General features: G+C 35.7%; 1 protein-coding gene across 3 annotated transcripts in view; it reads right to left on the bottom strand.

Annotated features, from left to right (window-relative positions):
• Positions 1–307: 307 nt before the first annotated feature.
• Positions 308–22,445, bottom strand: part of LOC126713568 (cleavage stimulation factor subunit 77) — a 33,949-nt gene continuing 11,811 nt past the window's right edge. For all 3 annotated transcript variants that reach the window (XM_050413334.1, XM_050413333.1, XM_050413335.1), the window contains exons 14-23: positions 21,800–21,940; positions 20,911–20,975; positions 20,661–20,757; positions 17,348–17,407; positions 16,145–16,297; positions 5,238–5,304; positions 5,041–5,142; positions 2,780–2,935; positions 2,242–2,463; positions 308–723 (exon numbers count right to left, since the gene is read on the bottom strand). In XM_050413334.1, the coding sequence (XP_050269291.1) occupies positions 560–723; positions 2,242–2,463; positions 2,780–2,935; positions 5,041–5,142; positions 5,238–5,304; positions 16,145–16,297; positions 17,348–17,407; positions 20,661–20,757; positions 20,911–20,975; positions 21,800–21,940 (1,227 nt within the window). In that variant the 3' untranslated portion in view covers positions 308–559. The remainder of the gene's footprint in view (positions 724–2,241; positions 2,464–2,779; positions 2,936–5,040; positions 5,143–5,237; positions 5,305–16,144; positions 16,298–17,347; positions 17,408–20,660; positions 20,758–20,910; positions 20,976–21,799; positions 21,941–22,445) is intronic.

Here is a 22,445-nt window from a genome sequence, read left to right on the forward strand (position 1 = left end):
TTTACAAATAAAATGAAATATTCCAAGTGCATAATTCATGGGGTAAATCCCATCGCCAGTTTAAGTGAGTACATAAACATGACAAATTATAATTGTGCAAAATGTCAAAATTGTTCATAGCATACTACCTTTTTTTTTAAACCTCTAGCGCCCAAACTAAAGAAATTGTAAACACATATAACCAAACATACAGAAGAATCCAATCAGTGGGACAAAATATACACAACAACAACCGTCTCAACTTTCATGCCTGCCTGCTTCTAATAACACTTCAGCTCGCAAAATTATACATTGGAATAACCAGGGCTTGATTGAATAAAGACAAATGTATTTATTTTTTATATTTTACTTTTCTAAATTGAACTTGTGAATAAGATGAGAAATTGGTTTACATGAATGATAGGAAAATAACTCATACATGTGTAAGAAAGCAAAAATAAGTTATTGAATAACTAAAGAATAATTTACATCTAAGATCTAAAAAATAAAAAAATTGGGGGAGAAAATTAATACAAAAAAAAATGGGAAAATTTGAAAAAGAAAGAGATGGGAAAACGCTTCAGCCAGTGCTACCAGATAGATCTCCTGAAAGTGCACTTCCATATGAAGCTGATCCTGTCTGTGAAGTGGTCCCTGCTCGAGCTTTCTGTATCTGTCGTATCCTGAAAACATCTCTAGGTAGTGGCTGGCTTTGGACAGTAACAGTTTCATCATCCTCTTGCCCTATCAGTGTTCGCATGGTAGCATTAGTAAAATATTTTGCACAGTTAGGAACTCAAATACATCAGAGAATCATTTTGGTACTATAGCAAGAAGGTCAACCATTAAATTTAATGGAGAAAGGCCTCCAATATGGTTTTTTTTTTTTCAACATAGAGAGCATATGATAAGGCACCTAATGTGATAGATTTTGAAAGAGAGAGAAAAAGACTTGGGGGGTGGAATTGTCGAAGCTGTAACTAACATGAATACTTATGGAGTTATCACAATTGTCCATTATCACATTAGGTTTAGAACAAGGATCAATAGTAAGTTCTTATCTTAAGATAGATTGTAGGATGTATGCTTCTTACAGATGATATGGTGTAAACTGTTAATTGATGAGACTAGAAAGACTAACTCCAAGTTGAAATTCTGAGTGATACTCTAAAATTTGGAGATTTTAGGTTTAAATAGAACTAGAACTGAGTGCATGGAATCGAACTTCAGTAAAAATATTAAAAATAGAAATAAATACAGAGACATTAAAAATTGTGGGTGATGGACGGTCATGGCTTTAAAACCATTATGCAAGTCTGTAACTTTTCAATAAAGAAAGAATAGAAGGAGGTCATGGGTAGATTGAGGTTGTGGCTCATAGATATAGATATAGATATTAAGACAGAAAAGTGCATTGAAAGTCTTAAGAAATGAAAATTTTATAAGAGTCTAAAGAACAGCTATGTTCTAAGGTACAAAATTTAGAGTTATTAGAATGTAACATTCATAAAATGGGCATAACTGAAATAAATATAACTCGGAATATTAAGAGAGAGAGAGGAACGTATATTACAGATGAGTGAGAACACCAATGAGTCGATGAGGATTCATAGCAAACCCCGATTTAATTAGGTACAAGGCTGAGTTGATTGAGTCATATATTTAGCAACTCAAGTCAGACGGATAAAATCACGTAGGGTTGTGCATCAGGGAGGCATAAATCTTTTGAACATGAGTTAAACTACAGCAAACTTGGCCCCAGACTTGGGACCTAATCACAAATAACAAACCAAGGTTCAAACATGGTCCATCCGTGACCTTAGAAATTAAGAATATACTTTTACCTATCCAACAATGACCTTGTCTGCCTCTGGTTAGCATGGGGAAAACAATTTTTTTTTTTTAAAGGACCTTGTCTAACCATGTTCAACAGGTAGACTACTACCACAGAAATTTATACACAGGATAAATAGCAAATCAGGTGCCGGTGGCCAAAATTATGCCAAACCATAAATGTGGTATAGCATTAGGCACTGCATCAAAGCATCCTAGTTAAATCGCTTCTAACTTGTTGCAAGTCACACTTCTGAATATCTTTGAGTAGTATTTTTTTAAATAAAAAATTATTTAGATTTTGGACTATGAACATACAAGAACTTTTCAGAAGGGGTGTGGCTTAGATGCATGTACAATGATCTTAAATGACTCGTATTAGCGTAGAACAGCATGAATATAGTGACAAAGAAGGGAGATTAAACATACTGTCCAGATCTTTCCTTTTCCCGGATTGTCTGTCTCTAGTTGGTTTGAAAGATGAACCACTCAGGATGGGATGGGCCTTGCTTGAACCAGAGACATCACTTAAACTAGAAGCAGGACCTCCTGACAACTGTGCCAGGGAAGCCCCTGATTTTCCAGTATACCCTGCTGGTATATCACTCTGCAAACAAATTGATAATACAATATCCACATCCGGAGCTGGACCTGAAAATTCTCAAAGAAAGTAATTTCATTCAGCAGTAGTGCAAGTGATTAGTGGCCATGAATCGATAATACACCTTCATTACCATCAATTAAAATTGTGTATATCCAGTATGAAGAATCCTAGTTTTTGCATAAGAAGGATTTTAATTCACTATACAATTAGCATAAATAAAGAGGCAAGGTTGGCATATAAATGAAGCATAAAAGGACAACAAAGGAAGCTCCTCTATCATAGGACATGATGTTTCACTCTGGTATGAACAATCAAAGCAGTTGTTCTTATTGACAATTCAAAGTTTAATAGTTGAAAAATTACCCTCAACAGCAGGCAAGCTTGCTAAAAATGCTACCAATGCAGGTGGTGTTGCTTTTAGTATTTCATCAAACGCATTTGTTGTTCCACCTCCCACTATTGAAACAATTGGGTTCGATAAGTTGCTAGATGCTGTAGTGCTTGGAAGAATTTCCATCCCTACAGTCAAAAAAGATCAGCCACTAAGTAGTGTATCTATATGATGCAATAAGTATAATATTACACTCTAAAAAACTATGATTGCCACGAAAACAAAATTTTTAATGTTCATGATACTTTCCTTATTAGTGACTATGTGACCAGGTCAATCTCTTTTCCCCTTTCCTTTAGTTTTTAGTTAATAAAAAGAAAAAAGCACAACAATAAGGGGGCTGATGTCTTCAAAGAACACCATGAAATTATCATCCAACCTCTCCAAAGGCTTTCAACAACAAATTTCTGATCAAACGCATGAGTTCCTTTTTCAGTTTCAGCAGTGTCACACCATTTAGATGGCTGTAATGGCAGGCAATCTGTCATATCTTTTTTTTAAAAAAATTGACAGTTACACAAGCACCCATGCGTTTTGATTCTTGAATCCATAAACTCACCCTCCACCCATTCTTATGGGGATGGAAGTGCCATATTTATTCTAGAGATATAAAGATACCAATCAAATTGGAAGAATCGTCACTGATGTCCACATATGTGTGTGTGTGTGTGTATTCTGCACTTTTATCCATCCTTCAGCTCCAAGTAAAAAAATAAGCCATTTGGCTTCACTAAGTTGTACAAATTTAAAAGATGTCTCCTATTTTATTTACAAAATATATTAGAAGAATTTTGATATACAAGTAAACTCACCAGCATACATGAAAACCAGTAAACCACCATCAATGTTAATGGGGTGAAACCCCATTAGTTTCTTTTTATCATATATAAGCATTATTGAATAAATTAAAGCCACTTAAATATTAATATATTTCTAAATTTTAAATAAAATAATAAGATAAAATAAATCCATTAGAATGTTAGGTAGAAACTCCAAAGTCCAAAAATCGATGTATTTCTACAAGATATCCTAATCAGTTCCATGTTTCATCTATCTCAGGCTATGAAGCAATGAAAACTCAAAACCCCTAGGGTATCAGTGTTTGACACACATCACAAACAGATATGGCCAATATGATGCCTGTTTGATATGTATCCAAAAATAGAGACATAATTTTGGACACACTCAATACATAAGCAGGACATGGCAATGGCTTAAATATATGTAAAAAATCAAAGAATCCAAGTCAAAAGAAGCCCAGCCACCCTTTCTCTCAGTCTCACTTTCTCATCTCAACCACCAACAAGCATCAACCTACAACAACCACCCCATAAGAACACCCAATTCAAATTGAGCTCAGGATAGAGTTTCCAGATCGTTGTTCTAAGTCTGCTACAGACCCTCCCCCCACAAAACAAAACAAAACAAAAAAAGCAACCATTTGTCTCTTTTTTTTCCATTCAAAAATATTATTTTTTCTTTGCTATCTATTGTTTCTTTTAAATTATTTATTCAAAAATTTTTTTTTTTTTTTAATACTAAGTATTTTTAACATACATACACAGGGAGAGGAAAGAAGGTTTTTTAAGTACTTTTTATGCATGTTATTTATTTTTTTCAAACATAAATTCTTTCTAAAATAACAACAATCAAGCCTTAGCCTCAAATTTTTGGTGCTTTTAAATTACTTATACATGTTTTTTTTTAACATTTTGATGCATTTTTTTTTTTTTCAAAGATAAACTATTTCTAAAATAACAAGAACAACTAAGCCTTAGTGTTTGTTTGGTTTGCGCATCCGCGTTTTGGACGTCCGCATTTCAGTAGTTTTTTTTTAAAAAAAAACCAGAACCTATCCCATGAACAGTGCAAATAAGCATGTGAACAGTAATTTTAAAAGTGAACAGTAATCAGAAAATGATTTTTTATTATTTTCAGATTTCAATTTTCAACAAAATAAGCGGTATCCAAACACACACTTAGTTCCAAAATTTTGGGGTCAACTATAAACCTTATTTAAAAGTATATACTAATTAATTAATTGGTGTATTCTCCCCATATTGTCTCCTACTCTTTCAAAACTTGCCACATCATCATACCCATAAACTTCTAAATAGAAAATAATAAAATGTAAAATATGTGTGTGTGTGTCTATATATATATATATATATATATATAATGTAAAAAATGTGTGCGTGTGTGTGTGTGAGAATCATGAACAAGAATCACATACCAGATTTTTGCCTTGGGTCATAAATCACCATCTTAGAAATATCAGGATAAACAACCTTTGCAGACACATTTGAATTGCTCATCAGGCCCGTAGAAACTTTATCTGCACAAAGGGCAGGGTGGCAAGTAATATCTAAAAGCATAAATAAAACGACTATAGGAATAAATAATAACAGTACATATATACAAAAAGAGTACCTACAGACCCAGGTCCACTAGGTAGAGCTGACTTCTCGATTTTCTTGTTAATATTTTTAGCAAGCCACTGAAATAAGTGAAAATAGTTAGAATCAAGCACAAACATATAAAAACAACAATTAAAAAAATTATTTGCAGTAACAATAGAGTCTATACAGTTTGAATAAAAATGTGTATCCATTTGTGCCGCAATGATGAATGTATTGCCCCCAAGATAATACTTATTATTACGAAAACAAGAATTGCTCCTTTCGACATAAAAGATAACTTATTATTACTAAAACACAACTGTCAACATAAAATCATCGGACACTCAAGAGACTCTATTTATTTGTAAGCAATGTCTTCAAGTAGTAAAAAGTGACTATATATTTCAGCTCGTAGTCCCTTTCTTATCAGTGTAATCCTAGTACTTAACAGCAAAGTTTTGAATTCCGTTCCGGAGACCGTTTTGGATTGGCCATGGGAACGGAATATTCTGGTATCGGTGTGTGCCGGTGCACCGTTCTGGGGTTACGCACTAGATGCATATATATTATAATAAATATAAATAATACTATAAATAAATAAATTATATATAGTGCATTTTTAAAAAGTCCAAATAAAATGTTTCTCCAAAAAAAAAAGTCCTAATAAAATGAATCAGATTGGTCATTTTGTAAATAAGCAAGCATCATAAGGCATTTGTACTTTCCATTTTCCAATTCACCTTTTTCACTCCAACCCACGTGACTCCCTAGTCCCATGGAGACCTACTACAATCACCACGGAGACAAGATTAATAGAAATAACTGTTCTTCTTCTTTTGTGTCTTTTTTTTTTTTCCTAATTAAAAAAGGGAACTTACAGCAGCCCATAGTTACTGTATTCATGAAAGTGACAAGATAACAATAACCATGGTTGAGACTTACGGTTATGACCATGCCATGCCAAGCCAAGTATTGAATGATTGAACTAAGCTTAACAAGACTAATAGGATCTTCAAACTCGGCTTGCAGTTGACTCAAGCTCACCATATATGTTTAAAATATGGCTTTTTAAAACTTCAACCAACTTCAGCTCAGCTTGGCTTGACTTGCTTCACTAATCAACCCAAGCTCAAGCTCATACAAAGCCCAAGCTCAGCCCATAACCAACCAAATTACACTATTCAATCTCCCTGCATACCGACCATACTAATTGTTCCATAACTCATGATAATTCTCCATGTATGAAACGATATATATTGGATTACAAATGCAACTGTGTCTGTGCTTAGTGTCATTTTTTTTTATAGGCAGTCCAAGCCTAGAAAAAAGAGGATTGAGGTAGATATCAAGAGTAAAATTTACTTATCCAAAAAAAAAAAAAAAAAAAAAAAAAAAGAAAAAAAAAAAGAAAGAAAGAAAGATAGATATCAAGAGTAAAATTTAATCACTTTATTATGAATAGCCGATTCCAAAATTTTGGGACTAAGACTTGGTTGTTGTGTATATATATTGGATTACAGGTCTCCTTATACCCCAAATTGCAAAATATCAAAATGAATATAGATCAATAATTATTTCATCTATAAAATGTTTAAATTTTAAGTTTTTGTACTTAAAATTATAGACAAAATATGAGTTTATGAATCACAGAGTAAATAACACCCAATTAAAAATAAATTTGTCGTACACGTTAACAACAAAGAGACATGTAATCCAAAGGTAATATTATCAAAATATTAATCAATAAAAAGTTATTTAGTGGTGTAATACTAACAAAGGTTTAGACCAGGTGTAACTGATCCTATTCCTATGTACATATAAAGCCATTGAAGTTGCTCAGACAAGGTTCCAAGAACATAATAAAAACATCCAAAGTCTTACAATTAACGAAGCTTTGCCATTCAAGATCTCAATAATCAAAATAAAACAATTATATTATATTTCAAATAAAATTAAAATAAAGAAACAGCCAAGCCAGCTTTGATTTTGAGAGATACGACACTGTGTTGGGCTGACACAAAGTCGTCATTTCCACCGCCATCAATTAGACACAACCAAATGTACTCACAGACAAGGTCGGCGCTTAGAGTGATGAACTGGAATTTCTAGGCAAAGTAGAGTCTGGTGAAAATCCAGTGGGGTGCTTGGGTGTCAGGCCTTAGTACACTAGTTTTGGAGAAGGCCCTCTTTGAAAGGCCAGTTCGGATTGTTTCAAAGATTTGAATTGTGTGTTGGTGAGTTTTGGACAGTCCAAAGACTATTAGAGAGGCCATCGTTGGAACTACATTAAGTCCAAACATGCAATATGTAAAAGATGTCAATAAGGAAGGGTAAATAAGAACCACAATGTAATAACCCAAGGAAAAACACGTGTGGTCTGCGCTACCCCAAAAAGACTAGTCTAGTCACATTTGAGGCTCCTTATAGTTGTTTAAAGCCCAGATCCAACCAGTATATGGGCACGTGGGACTCAAAACACATCCAGACAACACACATTCAATTAATATCCAATCAAAATCTGGGGTGTCACACAATTTGTATGCATAGAAAGCAAATCATGACTAAGGGACTATTCGGATTTCATGTTTTCCATCACCTATCACTCTATTTTCATCACCCATAACTCAAAATTGGTAGGTCCCACGGCAGAAGGGTGTGTATGGATTTGTTTTCAGTTTTTGTTTCCATCACTCAATTCTCTGATTTTTGAGTAATGAGTTAGCAAAACTGAAAACAACTTTTGGGTGTTTTCAAATTATGGAAACTGAGTTCTGATGGCATTTTGGTAAATACACACATTTCTGGGACCCACAGTCAGAGAAGTCACGTCCTTACTTTTTTTTTTTTTCCTCCTCCTTACTTTTTCTCTCCTTTCATCTTCACAGACTCACTCAACAGCTTTTTTCTATCTTTTTTTTCTTCTTTCTTTTTCTTTCTTTCTTTCTTCTTCACAGGCTCACTCCAACAGCCATTTTCTTTCTTCTTCTTCATTCTTTTTCTTTCTTTTCTTCTTCACAGAAACACATGGGTAACTTTATCCAAAAAAAAAAAAAAAAAAAAAAACATAGGTACCAATTTCTCAAACCCAGAAAACCAAACCCATAAACACATGATACCGATCATACACACTAACTCACAAACACAAACATGTTCATCCACACAATAAATCTAAAAATTTCTTCTCCAAACACAAACAAAACCCAGAAGTAAGAAATGAAAGAGAGGAAAGTTGCGGAGAAGAGGGGTGGAATCGGTCTTGCATGTCTTTGATCTAGCTTCTAAGCACACCGATCTGAGTGATTTCTTCAACTGGGTGTTCTAGTGGGTGGTCTCAGATCAAAGATGGGTTTGGTTTGGTGGTGTTGTTGGGAAACAAAACCCAGATGGAGAGAGACCCAAAGAATGATTGGGGCAATGATTCATCTCATTCTTTCCAACCCTCTCCTTTTTTGGGTTTGTTGATGACGCTAGAGAATTTGGTTGTCGAGGATGCTAATGAATTTTCTGGGTTTGAGAGCAATTTGGGTTTGGTGAGTTTGGGTATTGGGGGTTGAAGGAAAAATAAATAAATAAATAAATAAGAAGTAAAAGCTACACCAAGTCAATCTGTGGGTCCCACAAAAAGTAAAATTTTTTGAGTTATTAGAAGTTGGAAACAAGTGCCAAACATGCCACCTTAGGAAGTTGGGGTATTTTCAGTAATAATTGATGAGTTATTGAGTGATGAATGATGAATAATGATATTTAAATGATGAGTGATGAGTGATCATTTTTTTTTTCATCCAAACAGACCCTAAATATTCAGATATTTTAAAATATTATATCAGCCAGCTCACATAAAGCTAAGATTTGGATTCCTTATTCTTGAGCCCTATGTTTACTAGTCTAGCATGAATAGAATAATTTTTTAAACTTGGCTCATTTACTAAGTCTTATAATAAGGATCGAGCTTGGCTCATTTTCAAACAAACATAAACAAGCTCTATTTTGAGCCAAGCCGAAACTGTTAAAGAAAAACTCAGTTCATTTATGGAAATGTGGGTGCAAGGTGCCTAGGTGTCACATATGTTAGGCCCAAAAGGGTGAAGTGTGAAATATTTCATCCTTTTCTGCCCAAGAAAACAAGATTTACCAGTATATTGTTAGCTCCACATTGGGTATTTCATTTTCTTTTTCCTGTTCTTCCTTTACATATACACAAGTATCTATTCTCAGGGGACCTCACCCAACAGGCATTACAAATGAAATGTATCAGACACCATGGTTTTCTTTTCTTTTCTTTTTACACTAAAACAAAAACAAAAACAAAACCTTGAGCCATTCTACCTTTCCACCCCCTTTACCCTTTGGTCCCCCCCACTTTCTACCCTACCCAACACAACCACCCTTCTTCCCACATCATGCCATCTTACCACACAGCCTTTCTACTGGCCTAATCATTTTGGTCAGGCTCTCCAACAACCCCATCCTGCTCCAGTTTCAATACCGCTATCCACAGCTCTCCTTCCTCCATAAAGCAAGCCTCCCCCACAAAATAATCTGATTCAGCTTCCCTCTCCTCCATCCTCCCAACCCAAGCCTAACCCTCAAACGAGGGAGATAGAGAGGAACTCTGTCTTCTTTTGTATTGATTCTAAGGTTTTTTCTTTAGTTTTTGTTGGTGGTAGAATAGATTCCTACACTATTCATGGGGGTAAGTACCATGGCTCTATTCAGGTGGGAAGATTGGGTTTCGGATGGATCATTGTTTGTTTAGCAGAATTATCTAGTTGAAATTTTAGCAAACAACATTTTTTCAAAAGAATGCGTGAGAATTCAAAAATCTTGGAGATAACCAGTTAGATCGATTTTGGGTTGGTTTGTTTGTGGAAATCTCTATGAGTATCACAATGGTGCAAGAAGTGGTTGTCTTCAGGTTCTAGAGGAAGTCAAGAAAGGTGGTTGGGCTTAACTTGAAGTGAGACTACGCAGGTTTTTTTTGGGGAAAAAAGTTTCTAGGCCAGGGAAAGAGGTGGTGGTGGATTTGAAAAATCTGTTAGCAATCACATGAATTTAGAAATTGATGAGAAAAAGTTCCCTAAAATTGCTGGCCATGTTAATCAGCATGAAGGGTATGTGGGTTCAATGGCTTGGCTTGGGAGGTTGGTGAAGGCTCGGGCCCCCACGACGCTGACGCAAGGCTGGAGGTAGTGCTTCCAAGCCCCGGCATCAGTGTAGGACTCACTTCTGAGGCTGATTTTGTTGGTCTATCCAAATCAGGCATCCACAAAGCAGAGAAGCAGCTGGAAGTGTCACCGAGCCCTGGCGTTGATGTGGGTCTGACTTCCAAGGCTGGTCTAAGTGCCATGGTGTCTCCGATGGTGGTTCTGTGATCATTCCATCAAATTGTGGATCTTCCATTGTCTTTCCCAGTCTTGGAGTTATCTGAAATGCTCCAGCAGCAACAATTTTTGGGTCCAAATCGCTTCTCTCCTCCGTCTGAGTTGAATTTTAACTCAAACAATGCTGCTGTTCCTAGCCAATTTTGGGAAGATCCTTGGTTGACAGATAATGGTGAGGAAACTTGTTCTTTGGATGTTGCACCTTTGGCTTTGTGGGATCCTAATGGAGGTTCAGATTTTGGTACTGAGGTGAGTGTTATTGATGGGTTTTCTTCAGAGGATGAGCTGGAGCCTTCGGAATGGGTGAGAACGATGATCAAAGGTTTTGGTTCATATGTGGGGTTTCCTGTTGCTTGCTGTGAGAATCAGTGGCCTTCTTTCAAAAACTCGAGTGTTTGGGAAAAACAAGCTGCTGCTGTTAGCACACATGGGGTAGGTAATTCAAATAAAAAAGGGTTGCAGGAATTGAGAAATTTGGTTTCCACTATTAATTATGATGGACATTCTGCTAGGAATACTAGAGGTAGTGTGAAATCCTCTGGACTGGGTACAGCTGTTTGTCCATGACTTTGAAACTTTTGTCATGAAATATGAGGGATTTGAACAACCCTCATAAGAGGGATGTTGAGAGGAATTTACTTAAGGAGTGGAAGTGTGATGCTATTTGTCTTCAAGAAACCAAACTAGACAATACTAGTTCTACCATTGTCAAAAGTCTATGGGGCAGCCCTTATGTAGACTGGATAGTCTTGGATGCCATTCACACGGCTAGGGATGTACTGATGATGTGGGACAAAAGGATTTTTGAGAAAGTTGAATGTGTGGTTGATAGTTTTTCGGTTTCTGTTTTGTTGAAGGGTATGGTAAATGGCTTTGAATGGGTCTGCTCAGGGGTGTATGGCCCAAATGATGATAGCCTTAGCGATTCAATGTGGGTGGAGCTTGATAGTATGAGATCATGGTGGACTTTGGCTTGGTGTTTGTTTGGTGATTTTAACATCATCAGGTATCCGGCAGAGAGAGTTGGGTGTACTACATTCAATCCAGCCATGTTTAAATTCTCAGATTTTATTGAGAAGCATCTTATGGTGGATTTACCTCTGGTGGGAGGTGAGTATACTTGGTTTCGTGATTCTAACAATTCTTCCATGTCCAGAATTGATAGAGTGTTGGTGTTAGTGGGCTGGGAGGAACATTTCTTAGATTTAACCCAAAGGATACTCCCTCGAGTGGTATCAAATCATTGTCCTCTTCTTTTGGAGGCAGGAGGCATGGCGAGGGGGAAAAGTGCCTTTAAATTTGAAAATGTGGCTAAAAGTGGAGGGTTTTGTGGAGAAGGTTCATCTTTGGTTGAATGGTTATCAATTTATGGGGCCCCCTAGTTATGTCTTAGCCTGTAAGTTGAAGGCTTTGAAAGGGGATTTGAAATATTGGAACAAGCATGTTTTTGAGGATGTCTTTTAGGAAAAAAATGCCTGTTGACTAAGCTTTTAGATCTTGATGTGAAAGAAGGGATGCAGCTTTTGAGCCAGGAGGATAGAGATAGAAGGGTTGTGGTTAAATCTGATATTGATTTTTTGGCTTCTTAGGAAGAGATTTCTTGGGGGCAGAAAACAAAGGCTCCGTTCAATAAAGAAGGGGATAATAATACTTGGTTTTTCCATAGACTTGCTAATTCTTTTTTGATAAGTAGACTTGCTAATTCTCATAGGTGAACTAATCATATTAGGGGTGTGGAGGTAGAGAGCACTCTTTATGAGGATGATGCGAATATCCCGGATTAGGTGGTGGATTTTTATAAGAAGTTGTATCAGGAGCCGGAATATTGGAGGCCTACTATTGATGGCTTAGATTTTGCCAGTTTAGATGAGACTGAGAGGCTTTTTATGGAGGAGTTTGAGGAGGAGATTCTTGAGGCTCTTAAGGAAGCTGAGGGTGACAAGGCCCCTAGTCCTGATGGATCTACTATGGCATTTTTCCAAAAATGTTGGAGTGTGTTGGAAGGGGATGTCCTAGCTTTTTTTGCGGATTTCCATAGACAATGTGTTTTTGAAAAATCTCTCAATGCCGATTTTCTAAGTTTGATTCCCAAGAAGGCTAATGCTATCAATATTAAAGACTTTCGCCCTATTAGTCTTGTGAGTAGTCTATATAAACTTTTGTCTAAGGTGTTGGCACATAGACTTCAAAGAGTTCTAGATAAACTCATTTCTGATTTTCAGAATTCTTTTGTTGGAGGGAGACAAATTCTTGGTTCAGTTTTGATTGCAAATGAATGCTTAGACAGTAGAATGAAGAGCGGTGTCCCTAGTGTGATTGTTAAGTTGGATATTGAGAAGACTTACGATCATGTGAACTGAAATGCCTTATTTTATCTTATGGAGAGGATGGGTTTGGGGGTAAAGTGGGGGAGATGGATGAAGGCATGTATTACTACAGTTTGGTTTTCTGTTCTTTTTAATGGTTTCCTTGCCAACTTTTTTGGGTAGTTCTCGTACTCTCTGTCAAGGGAATCCCTTGTCTCAACTCTTATTCCTTTTGGTTATGGAGGTGTTGAGCAAGTTGTTGAAGAGAATGGAAGAGGGTGATTTTCTTTGTGGTTTTCAAGCAGGAAGAGTGCAAGGGGGTATAAATATTCCTTACCTTCTTTTTGCTGATGACACTATCTTTATTTTGTGATGCTTCTAGGGAACAACTTTTATACATACAGACGGTGTTGATTTTCTCTGAAGCTATTACAGGCTTAAAAGTCAATGTTGGGAAGAGTGAGATTGTTCCAATAGGTGAGTTAAGGAATCTGAATGTTTTGGCTCATGTTTTATGTTGTAAGGTGGGTAGCTTGCCTATGATTTATTTGGGTATGCCTCTTGGAGCCCATTATAAGGATTCATCAATTTGGAATCCTATTATAGAGAAGATGGAGAGGAGACTGTCAGGTTGGAAATGTCTTTATTTGTCCAAGGGCAGTAGACTTGATCTTTTAAAAAGTACTCTATTGAGCCTTCCTACCTATTTTCTATCCTTGTTCACTATCCCTCAAGCTATGGCTGGTAGATTAGAAATGATTTAGAGGAATTTTCTTTGGGAGGCTTTTGAGAAAGTTTTCAAATATCCTTTAGTGGCTTGGGAAGATGTTTGTATGCCAGTGGAGGTAGGTGGGTTAGGAATCCGAAGGATTGGGTTGTTTAACCAAGCTTTGCTTGGAAAGTGGTTGTGGCGCTTTGGGAAGGAAAGTAACCAATTATGGCTTTAAGATATAGCAAGGAAATATGGAGTGACTAGAGGAGGTTGGTGTACTAGAGGTGTAAGATCTCATCCAAAGATACAAAGGTTGGAGAGATATTGCTGGGTCTCTAGGTTAGAATCACCCAGAGTAGGAAATCTAAAGCCCACATTATAAATATATTGTGAGCCCAAAAGGAAACCAGACCTTTTAAGCTCGTTTGGGGTGCGCACATAGAGATTATAAATTTCAAAAACAAAAGAAAAATCTCTCATCTCCCTATCTCTCTGCGTCTCCATCTATGTTCTTACCTTTCTTTTCTTCATCTTGATTCTTGATCTTTTTCTGTAAACTCAAGTCTAGCTTGAAATCTTTCTTTGTTGATTCCCTTCAATTCACAGTAGATTCAAAATTGAAAAGGGGCAGCGTGAGCCGTGGGCATTCTAGAGGTAATCTTCTCCCCCTCTCTATCTTTCCGAAAATTAAGATGAGGAGTCTGCTATTTATTCAATTTAATTTTTTTTTTTTTAGTCTATTTCACTGCATGATTGATTGATAGGAGTCATAGGACATCACGTTTTTTGCACATAGGACAGGCTAGACAGCATGTTTTCTGCACAGTTGCACACTGCACAGCGGCACAGGCTGCACAGTTGCACGCTGCACACTGCACAGGCTGCACAGCCCACAGTCATAGGACAGCACGTTTTCTTACTTTATCAATTATTATAAATTATCATACCAATTAATAATTTGATGTGTATCATATCAACTCATTTGTATTATAGTGACATTAATTTATTGAATCATGTAATAAATTAATTTTTATTTCTACAAGTTTAGACTTTAAAGTGGTCACGGTTTTAGAAAAATTGCAATAACTAGGTTGTATTATTCTATACTTAAAATTTGATTAATATTTAAATATAAAAAATGCCCCACTTAAAATTTTCGCCTAAGGCCCCCAAAGTTGTTAAACCGGCCCTGTACAGAGTATAGATGCATAGGGTATATTTCTCTTTCAAATTTTTTGTGTGTCCCCCCTTCTAGAGGACTTCTCTTTCTTTATATAGTTATATGAATTACATCCCAACCCTCCACTTGTACAGCCACTGATCTTGTGGAAGGGTATTAGCACAGGGGAAGCGAGATTTTTTGTACAGATAGTGTATGATGTAGGGGAGGGCCACCGGATTTGTTCTTGCCATGACTCATGCAGTGGACATACACCTCTACAGAATCTTTACCCAAATCTGAATGCCTATTCTCAATCCAAAGAAGCTTGGATTTTTTACTTGATTGTTTTTGCCTCCAAAGCGGGAGAAAGGAGTTGGAATTTACAATTCCGAAGAGTTCCTCGTGATTGGGAGTTGGAGGCCATTGATTTTTTTTTTTTTGAGCTTCTTTACTCCTGTATGCCGAGAGGTGAGGGGGAGGATAAGCTATCTTGGAAGTTGACTCTAAATGGTGTGCTTGATGTGTGCTTCTTTTATAATTGGTTGTTTGGTAATCTTACTATTGTTTTTCCTTAGAAAAGCATTTGGTGTGTAAAGGTACCTAAAAGGGTGTCATTCTTTTTATGGACAGCAATCAAGGATGGGATATTTACCATTGATTATCTTGTTAAGAGATGACAGTCCCTTGTTAATTGGTGTTGCATGTGTCGGTGTGGCGTGATGGGGAAACTGTGGAGCATCTCTTACTTCACTATAAGTTGGCTTATGCTTTATGGTGAGAAGTTTGTCATGTGTTTGGAGTCCATTGGGTGATGCCAAAGATGGTTATATCTTCTTTTTTTGCTTGGGACAATTGGTTTGGGAAGCACCTGTCAACTATCTGGAATATGATAACAGGTTGCCTACTGTGGTTAGTTTGGCAGGAACTTAGTATCATTGAAGATAATGAGAGATCTTTTAAAAGATCTTCTTTTTGGTACTTCATTTCAATGGGCTCGTATTTGGGGTCTTACACAATGTATTTCAATTTCTGCTTTCTACAATCTGTTAGCTTTGAGCTTTTTGTATTCTCTTCATGTCCAAAGTGTTGCCTACTGTGGTTAGTTTGGCAGGAACTTAGTATCATTGAAGATAATGAGAGATCTTTTAAAAGATCTTCTTTTTGGTACTTCATTTCAATGGGCTCGTATTTGGGGTCTTACACAATGTATTTCAATTTCTGCTTTCTACAATCTGTTAGCTTTGAGCTTTTTGTATTCTCTTCATGTCCAAAGTGTTCATCATCATGAACACGATGTTCATTTTTTCAATAAAAGTTCTATTACCTAAATAAAAAATAAAAAGCATAATGACAACAAAATATTCTAAATGAATATACCTCTTGCCGTGCCAAATGATCCAAGTCATTTGAAGAGCATGGCCATAGATCCATGAAAGTATAACGTGATACAACATCTTGCAATGATCCCTCTAAAGCTGACGGTCCTTCTTCCCCTGTTCTAGAAAGAGCTTCTTTCCTTCTTTGTTCGACCTATATGATGTTAAACAGTCAACAAATATTTAGTCAGTGAAATTCAATGACGCTCACAATTCAGAAAGATATCCAAAGAATCACTTAACACTTACCTGCACACTCTACCTTCAACATTAGAAGCTTACAAACCATTAAAATTACAGAAAAAGAACCAATACTTAGGTTTTTTAGAAAAGCGTGCAAAATAAAACTATGGCATGTGATCATTTTTCTTCACCGGGTGACAATGACAAAATGGTCTCCTATAAAGCATGCAAGCCTAAATCAAAGAAACTACAGAAAAATATAATGCAAACAACATAAATTAGAAGCCAAAGTTTCCAAAATTATTATATTTTTAAAGGAAAAAAACACTTTCTAATAACATACCATCACACTTACAATCACTAGCAAAGAGAAATAATTAAGTTCCTATTTCATTATAAGTTAAAACTATTCAATATACTGTCAAGATAAAGAACATATCTTCTCATGTTTGTGGCTGTAGGAGATTACTGCTGGAAAATTCTTTCAACAATATTATCCTGCAATGATGCTCTCAATTCTAATTTCTGAAATTTGTATTAATAAATGAAATTCCATGAAGTATATTCTGGCTGGAAGAGTATGCTTTGGTCTAGGTTATCAGAAGTGTAACAATAAAATCAAACAGATGAATCTCCAAATTTAATGCACATTGCTCCAACAGAATTTGAGATTGGACACTGGTTCCAACCTCAACTTAAGTAGCACAAAACTAAAAAAGAACTGCAGTCAATTAAAATATGGTATAGCACCTTCCTGTACCTAATAATGTATAACAAACCCATGCAAAAACATTTGTTTAAATAATTCCTAAAGATTAAAGTGCAAAACAGTTGACATGGTTTTGTTATTATTAATAATAACAAAAAAAATGATGGTAATGACGGTAATAATAATAATAATAACAAATACATAAAATACAAGTATAGAAACTCTCGACTCCAAAGGAAATGAAAGAGTATGATGCATAGAAGAGGACAAGAATATTCATCTTCATGAAAATTTAAATTTAATAACAACTACCTTCAACATGCTAGCCAGATCTCCATAAGTTTGCTCAAAATGGGTGAATCGTTTCCAGACCTGCAAATGAGTATACACAAAAACCACATAAAATCTCTCAAGCAATGAAAAGATTGGATATGAACAAGATGATGCCTTGAAGCAAATAAATATAAAATGAGTAAGTGGTAGAATATAGCAGAATACAAAATATATAAGAACTCCCATAGTCTTACAAGTTTTCAAACATTCAATCATAAGCCTCAAAATAATTTAGAACACCTTTAAACAAATTTACAGCATTTATTTTTTTTGGCTGAATTTGCATTTAAATACATCAACACAATGCGTTTTTGCTACAGCGAACATATCATACATACATTATGCTTTGAGATTCCCATCATTATTTTTTTTTATATAAAAGCGAAATCATTATTTTTTTTTTTATTTGTTAATACTTTCAAACATTGCAGTTATTAAAATCAAATATATAAAGCAAGAGAGAGATTTTAAGGAAGTGAAAATTTCACATCAAGAATTAATATGAGGACTATTTGAAAGGATTCAAAGGCATTGGTAAGTTTGGGGTAGTTATCATTTTGGTTCTTAAAATTTCAATTTTCAATTTCATCCTCAAAATTTGTATTTGTTGTCAACGTGATCCTTCCATCCCATGCCATTAAAATATTTCCGTTAAACGCTTCAAAAACAGCATAGTTTTTGTCTATTTTTAATACTGGGAAAAAATACTAAATTTTTTTCTAATAAAAAATAGGATTTAAGATTTTTTTTCTATTACAAAATCAAATGTAACTCTCTCTCTCTCTCTCTCCGCCCCTTCATCCCTTACCACCAGCATCTTCTTTTCTTCAATACCTCTCTCCTCTCTTGTTCCCTTTTTCCGCCAGCCCAATTTCCTTTGCTCTTGCCACAATCTCCTTCCTCAACTTTGAGGAGTTTGGTTCACAGCTACAATTCAGTGACAGCACTAATGGGTTAAAGAGGCTTTCAGGACTTTCATTATGCACTTGGTTTGAATTTCACATTTTCTTTTTGTTTCTAATCTGGGTTCTATGTAATGACTCAGAATGAAGAATCGGTCACTGTTTTAATGGGTTTTTTTATAGTAATTTTCAATTCTGGGGTCAATTTATTTTATGAGTTCTTTTTTCATTTTGCTCTGGGTATTGTTCATTGAGTTGGACTGCTTGACACTATCATTTTATGCGCGCGCACGCGCGCACACACACATATATATACAAGGAAAAAAAAAGGGACAGACACTAGGTGTGTGTACTTGCCCAATACATATTACATAGAACACAGTAGTGAATCAATAAAATCAACAATAGACAGAAGGAATGCCACCTAGGGCATGCATCCAATCAAACAGTGTCTGCAAAATATGCTTTGATGACATAAGCAGGATGCTTGATACCATCAAAGGCTCATTGGTTTCTTTCAAACCAAAGATTCCACATGACACTATCATTGTTCCTAGGATCTCAAGATTGAAATTCCACCGTAGAGCTGAGAAATCACATATGCATCTAACAACTAAATCAGAAACCAATTTGCACCAACAAAATCACATGTAATTCCACAACACTTCAAAAAAATTTGAGAAGAAGAAGAAGAAGAGCAGCAGCAGTGGCAGAGAGAAGACAATAGATCTGGTGGCCAAGGTAGTCAAAGGCAAAAGGCGACATTAAGGAGCCAAAGCCTTCTATCGCCCAAGGCGTGAAAAAATAAAAAGGCACTAGCCCAATTATAGCAAGGCGCCAAATTCTAAATATAATTATTATACATACAAAACTTAAATCATTTGTACCTAATGTACTGAAATATTATAAATTATAATCAAGTTTTTTTTATAATGTATTGCATGAAATTAGAACTATTAATTGATTTCAAAATAGGCTTAATATGGTTTAGACTCTAATAACTATTCTAAAAATAGATTTTATAACAAACTTTTATAAATAAATTAATCTAACACTAAATCTAAAAACAAGCTTATGTAAATTAATCAATCTAAAAATAGGTTTTATAACAAGCTTTTGTAAATTAATAATCTAATTAATAGTTATTACAACAACCTTCTATAAAAATTAAAAAAATTTAAACCCAACAACAACAACGGAGGCTCTTACCTTAGCACCTTTTTCATGGTTTAAGGCAGTCACCTTGCTCGCCTAGGCTCTAAAGGCATGCACCTAGACTTAGAGCCTTAGAGGCGCCTTAGTGGCGCCTCGCCTAGCCCAAGCACCTAGGCAAGTGCCTAGCTCGCCCTTGACTAGCATGGAATTGGTGCAAATTCCAGCAACCCAATGCTGTCCAAGGCCATCCTCACCCACCAAACCCACACAAACCAATATTCAAAATCCCGAAAGAAAAACGAAGGGGGCAAAAAGGAAAAATAGTAATAATGGAAAACCAACCAATCCGATCACCACCAGTCGGGTTGGTCACCATTTTGATCAGAAATCTTTCTAAATTATAATCAGTCAAACTTTCCCTGGGTTTTAAATCCCAAGTCATAGTAACTTCTGATTCTCTGTCAGTACCAATATGAAAAACCCATTACAGAAATACCAAAAACTAGGCTTGAGGGACTCTTTGCCAAAAATCTACCAATACCCAATAAAGAAATTTTGGTTACCTTCGTCAGTATTAAAATTTGGGGAAAAAAAAAATTTAAATGACTATTTTTAGAGCCTCAACAGCATTCCTACTAACAGTAGTAGATGGAAGGACCATATTAACAATGAATACAAACTCTGCGGACAAACTAGACAAAACTGGGACTTTAAGGACCAAAATTAAATTACCTCACTTAGAAAGTGTAAAATGAGTTTTAGCCTAACTTTTTCAGTCTTTTCAAACTCATTCTCAGAATCCATAGCCTTTTAACTGAAAATCAAATTCCTTTCGCACATTTAGTCCTTTTATTCCTCAAAATATGTACCACCAGTTGTCTGTAGCATTTTCCAAGAAAATAAAAAAGATCCAACATGCCAAACACACAAAAGGGTAACGAATATTCAGGCATGTGAAGTTTGTGCCTGTTCAAGATTAAAATGCCTTGTACTGCCACTAAATTTATATTGGACTTTGACTTTGACCATTCAAATATTTAAGCATCTTTCCCCAATGAATTGATATGTTTTCTTCTTATCTCCATAAAATCCTTAAAAAACCTTAAGTACAGGGAACAACATAAGCCATATGTCATAAGGTCAAATAAACTTGCTAGTTAAGAGATAAATCATTAGGAACTGGAAATAATACAAGAATACATGCATGCTCATGGGTGTGTGTATTGGGGGTCTACCTCAACAGATTCCTCTGGTGGCAGTGAACTTAGTGCCCGCTCAAATAAGGCCCGGATATTTCTATCATCATTCAAGCGTGTCAAAAAATCTGCATATCTGTGACATCAAGGACATTAATAATTGATAATTATAAGCTGAATTACCAATAAGACAAAATGATTTTACTAAATGGTAGTAGTGTATCCCATTTGTCCATCATCAAAGCTCTGTAACATGCATAATTTCTGATTACGAGATAGATGAACTCACTCAAGAATGTATACAGGCTCATGCATAAACCGTTTCAATCCTGCTTCAAAAACATTGTGTGCAACCTGCAGGATGCGGAAAAAAAAATGATGGCTTATAAATATTTACTCTTAAGCCAACATAACACAACAGACCATCAGAAAGTACCAAATCTATGTCAATTAGTTTCTGAAACCCAGAAGGTAGGAATATGTTTAGGTAGGTGCATCCCACTAAAGAGGGGGGGAGGAGACAAAGGGCAGAGGAAAGCCCTTAATAGCAAATATCATCCCAAACTATTTTAATTCATCTAGCTTTTTCACCACTATATTATTGGAACAAGACAGCTTTCACAATGTCTGGTCAACACCAACATACAAGTTACAACAATCAGTAGGCAGAAAGTGGCCATTTTTTTCAATTCAGAGTGTGTGGATACACTTACTGTAGAAAAGAAGGGGATTTTTTCTTTTTATGGTGTGGGACCCACCAAAATAAGTTCAAAAAGGCCAAAAAGCTGGCTTTTTTGGGCTTTCCAAAAACACACTAATATACCCATTCCATTCCAAACTGTTAGTCCTTTACTCCATTTTAGCATGTCCTAAAATGGAGTCCTATTTGAAAAGTCAATAAATAAATTCCCTAACTTACCATTTACTTTATTTAAAAAGTCAATACTCCCCTTCACCAGAATTTAAATTAAGGAGGGTGGTTTTGGGAACTTGTATCTTTTTATTAAAGATAATGCATTAAATGAGGCTCCAAAGTTGGGTTTCCTAAACAGGACTAACAACATGGGATGGAGGGAGTAAAGAAATAATCATAATAAGTAATGCAGTGCTTTTGTAGAAGACATAACCCCACCATATCAATATGACATGAAGATTAAAACTAAAAAAGAAAAAAGGACCTTTGGATCTTTGTCAAGACAAAAGGCCATCATTGCATAAGCGACATAAACATGGTACGTGCAGTTTGGGGATTTTCGAGCATCTAAAAAGTACTTGCGAGCTGCTTCAACACCCTCAGTTCTCCTTAAAAAGCGAATAAACTGCAGCATGAAAAACAAAAATGATATCCATCATGGGAAAAGTATATTGACAAGCTGTGGAATATGCATGCCATCAAATATCTAAATTTTAATGTGACACCATTTAATATTATGCTTTGAGAGTAATGTGAGCAAACACAGACCGATATATTCAGGATTTCCAACAGTACCTAGTAGAGATTTAGCATCTGCTGTCATCCATGGTATATATTTATGCTTGCATAAATGATAACAGTGGATTCACCACTTTTCTATGCCATTCATTGGCAACCAAAATCAAAATTTCTAAACACAACACTGACATACATGCAGGAACAAGCATGTACAAACAAAAACTTTGCATATTTGACCCAATTTAGACTAAACTATCATGAAATGTCCAAAGCCTTGGCTTGGACTGACCCTTAGTGCAGAACTAGGCTATGGACCTTAAAGAATTTGTAGTTGGAAGTTCCTACTTACCAGAATGCAGACTCACTCCATGACTTTCAGAATTAAATATCAT

This window comes from Quercus robur, chromosome 2 (assembly GCF_932294415.1).
Source record: "Quercus robur chromosome 2, dhQueRobu3.1, whole genome shotgun sequence".
NCBI lineage: Eukaryota > Viridiplantae > Streptophyta > Magnoliopsida > Fagales > Fagaceae > Quercus > Quercus robur.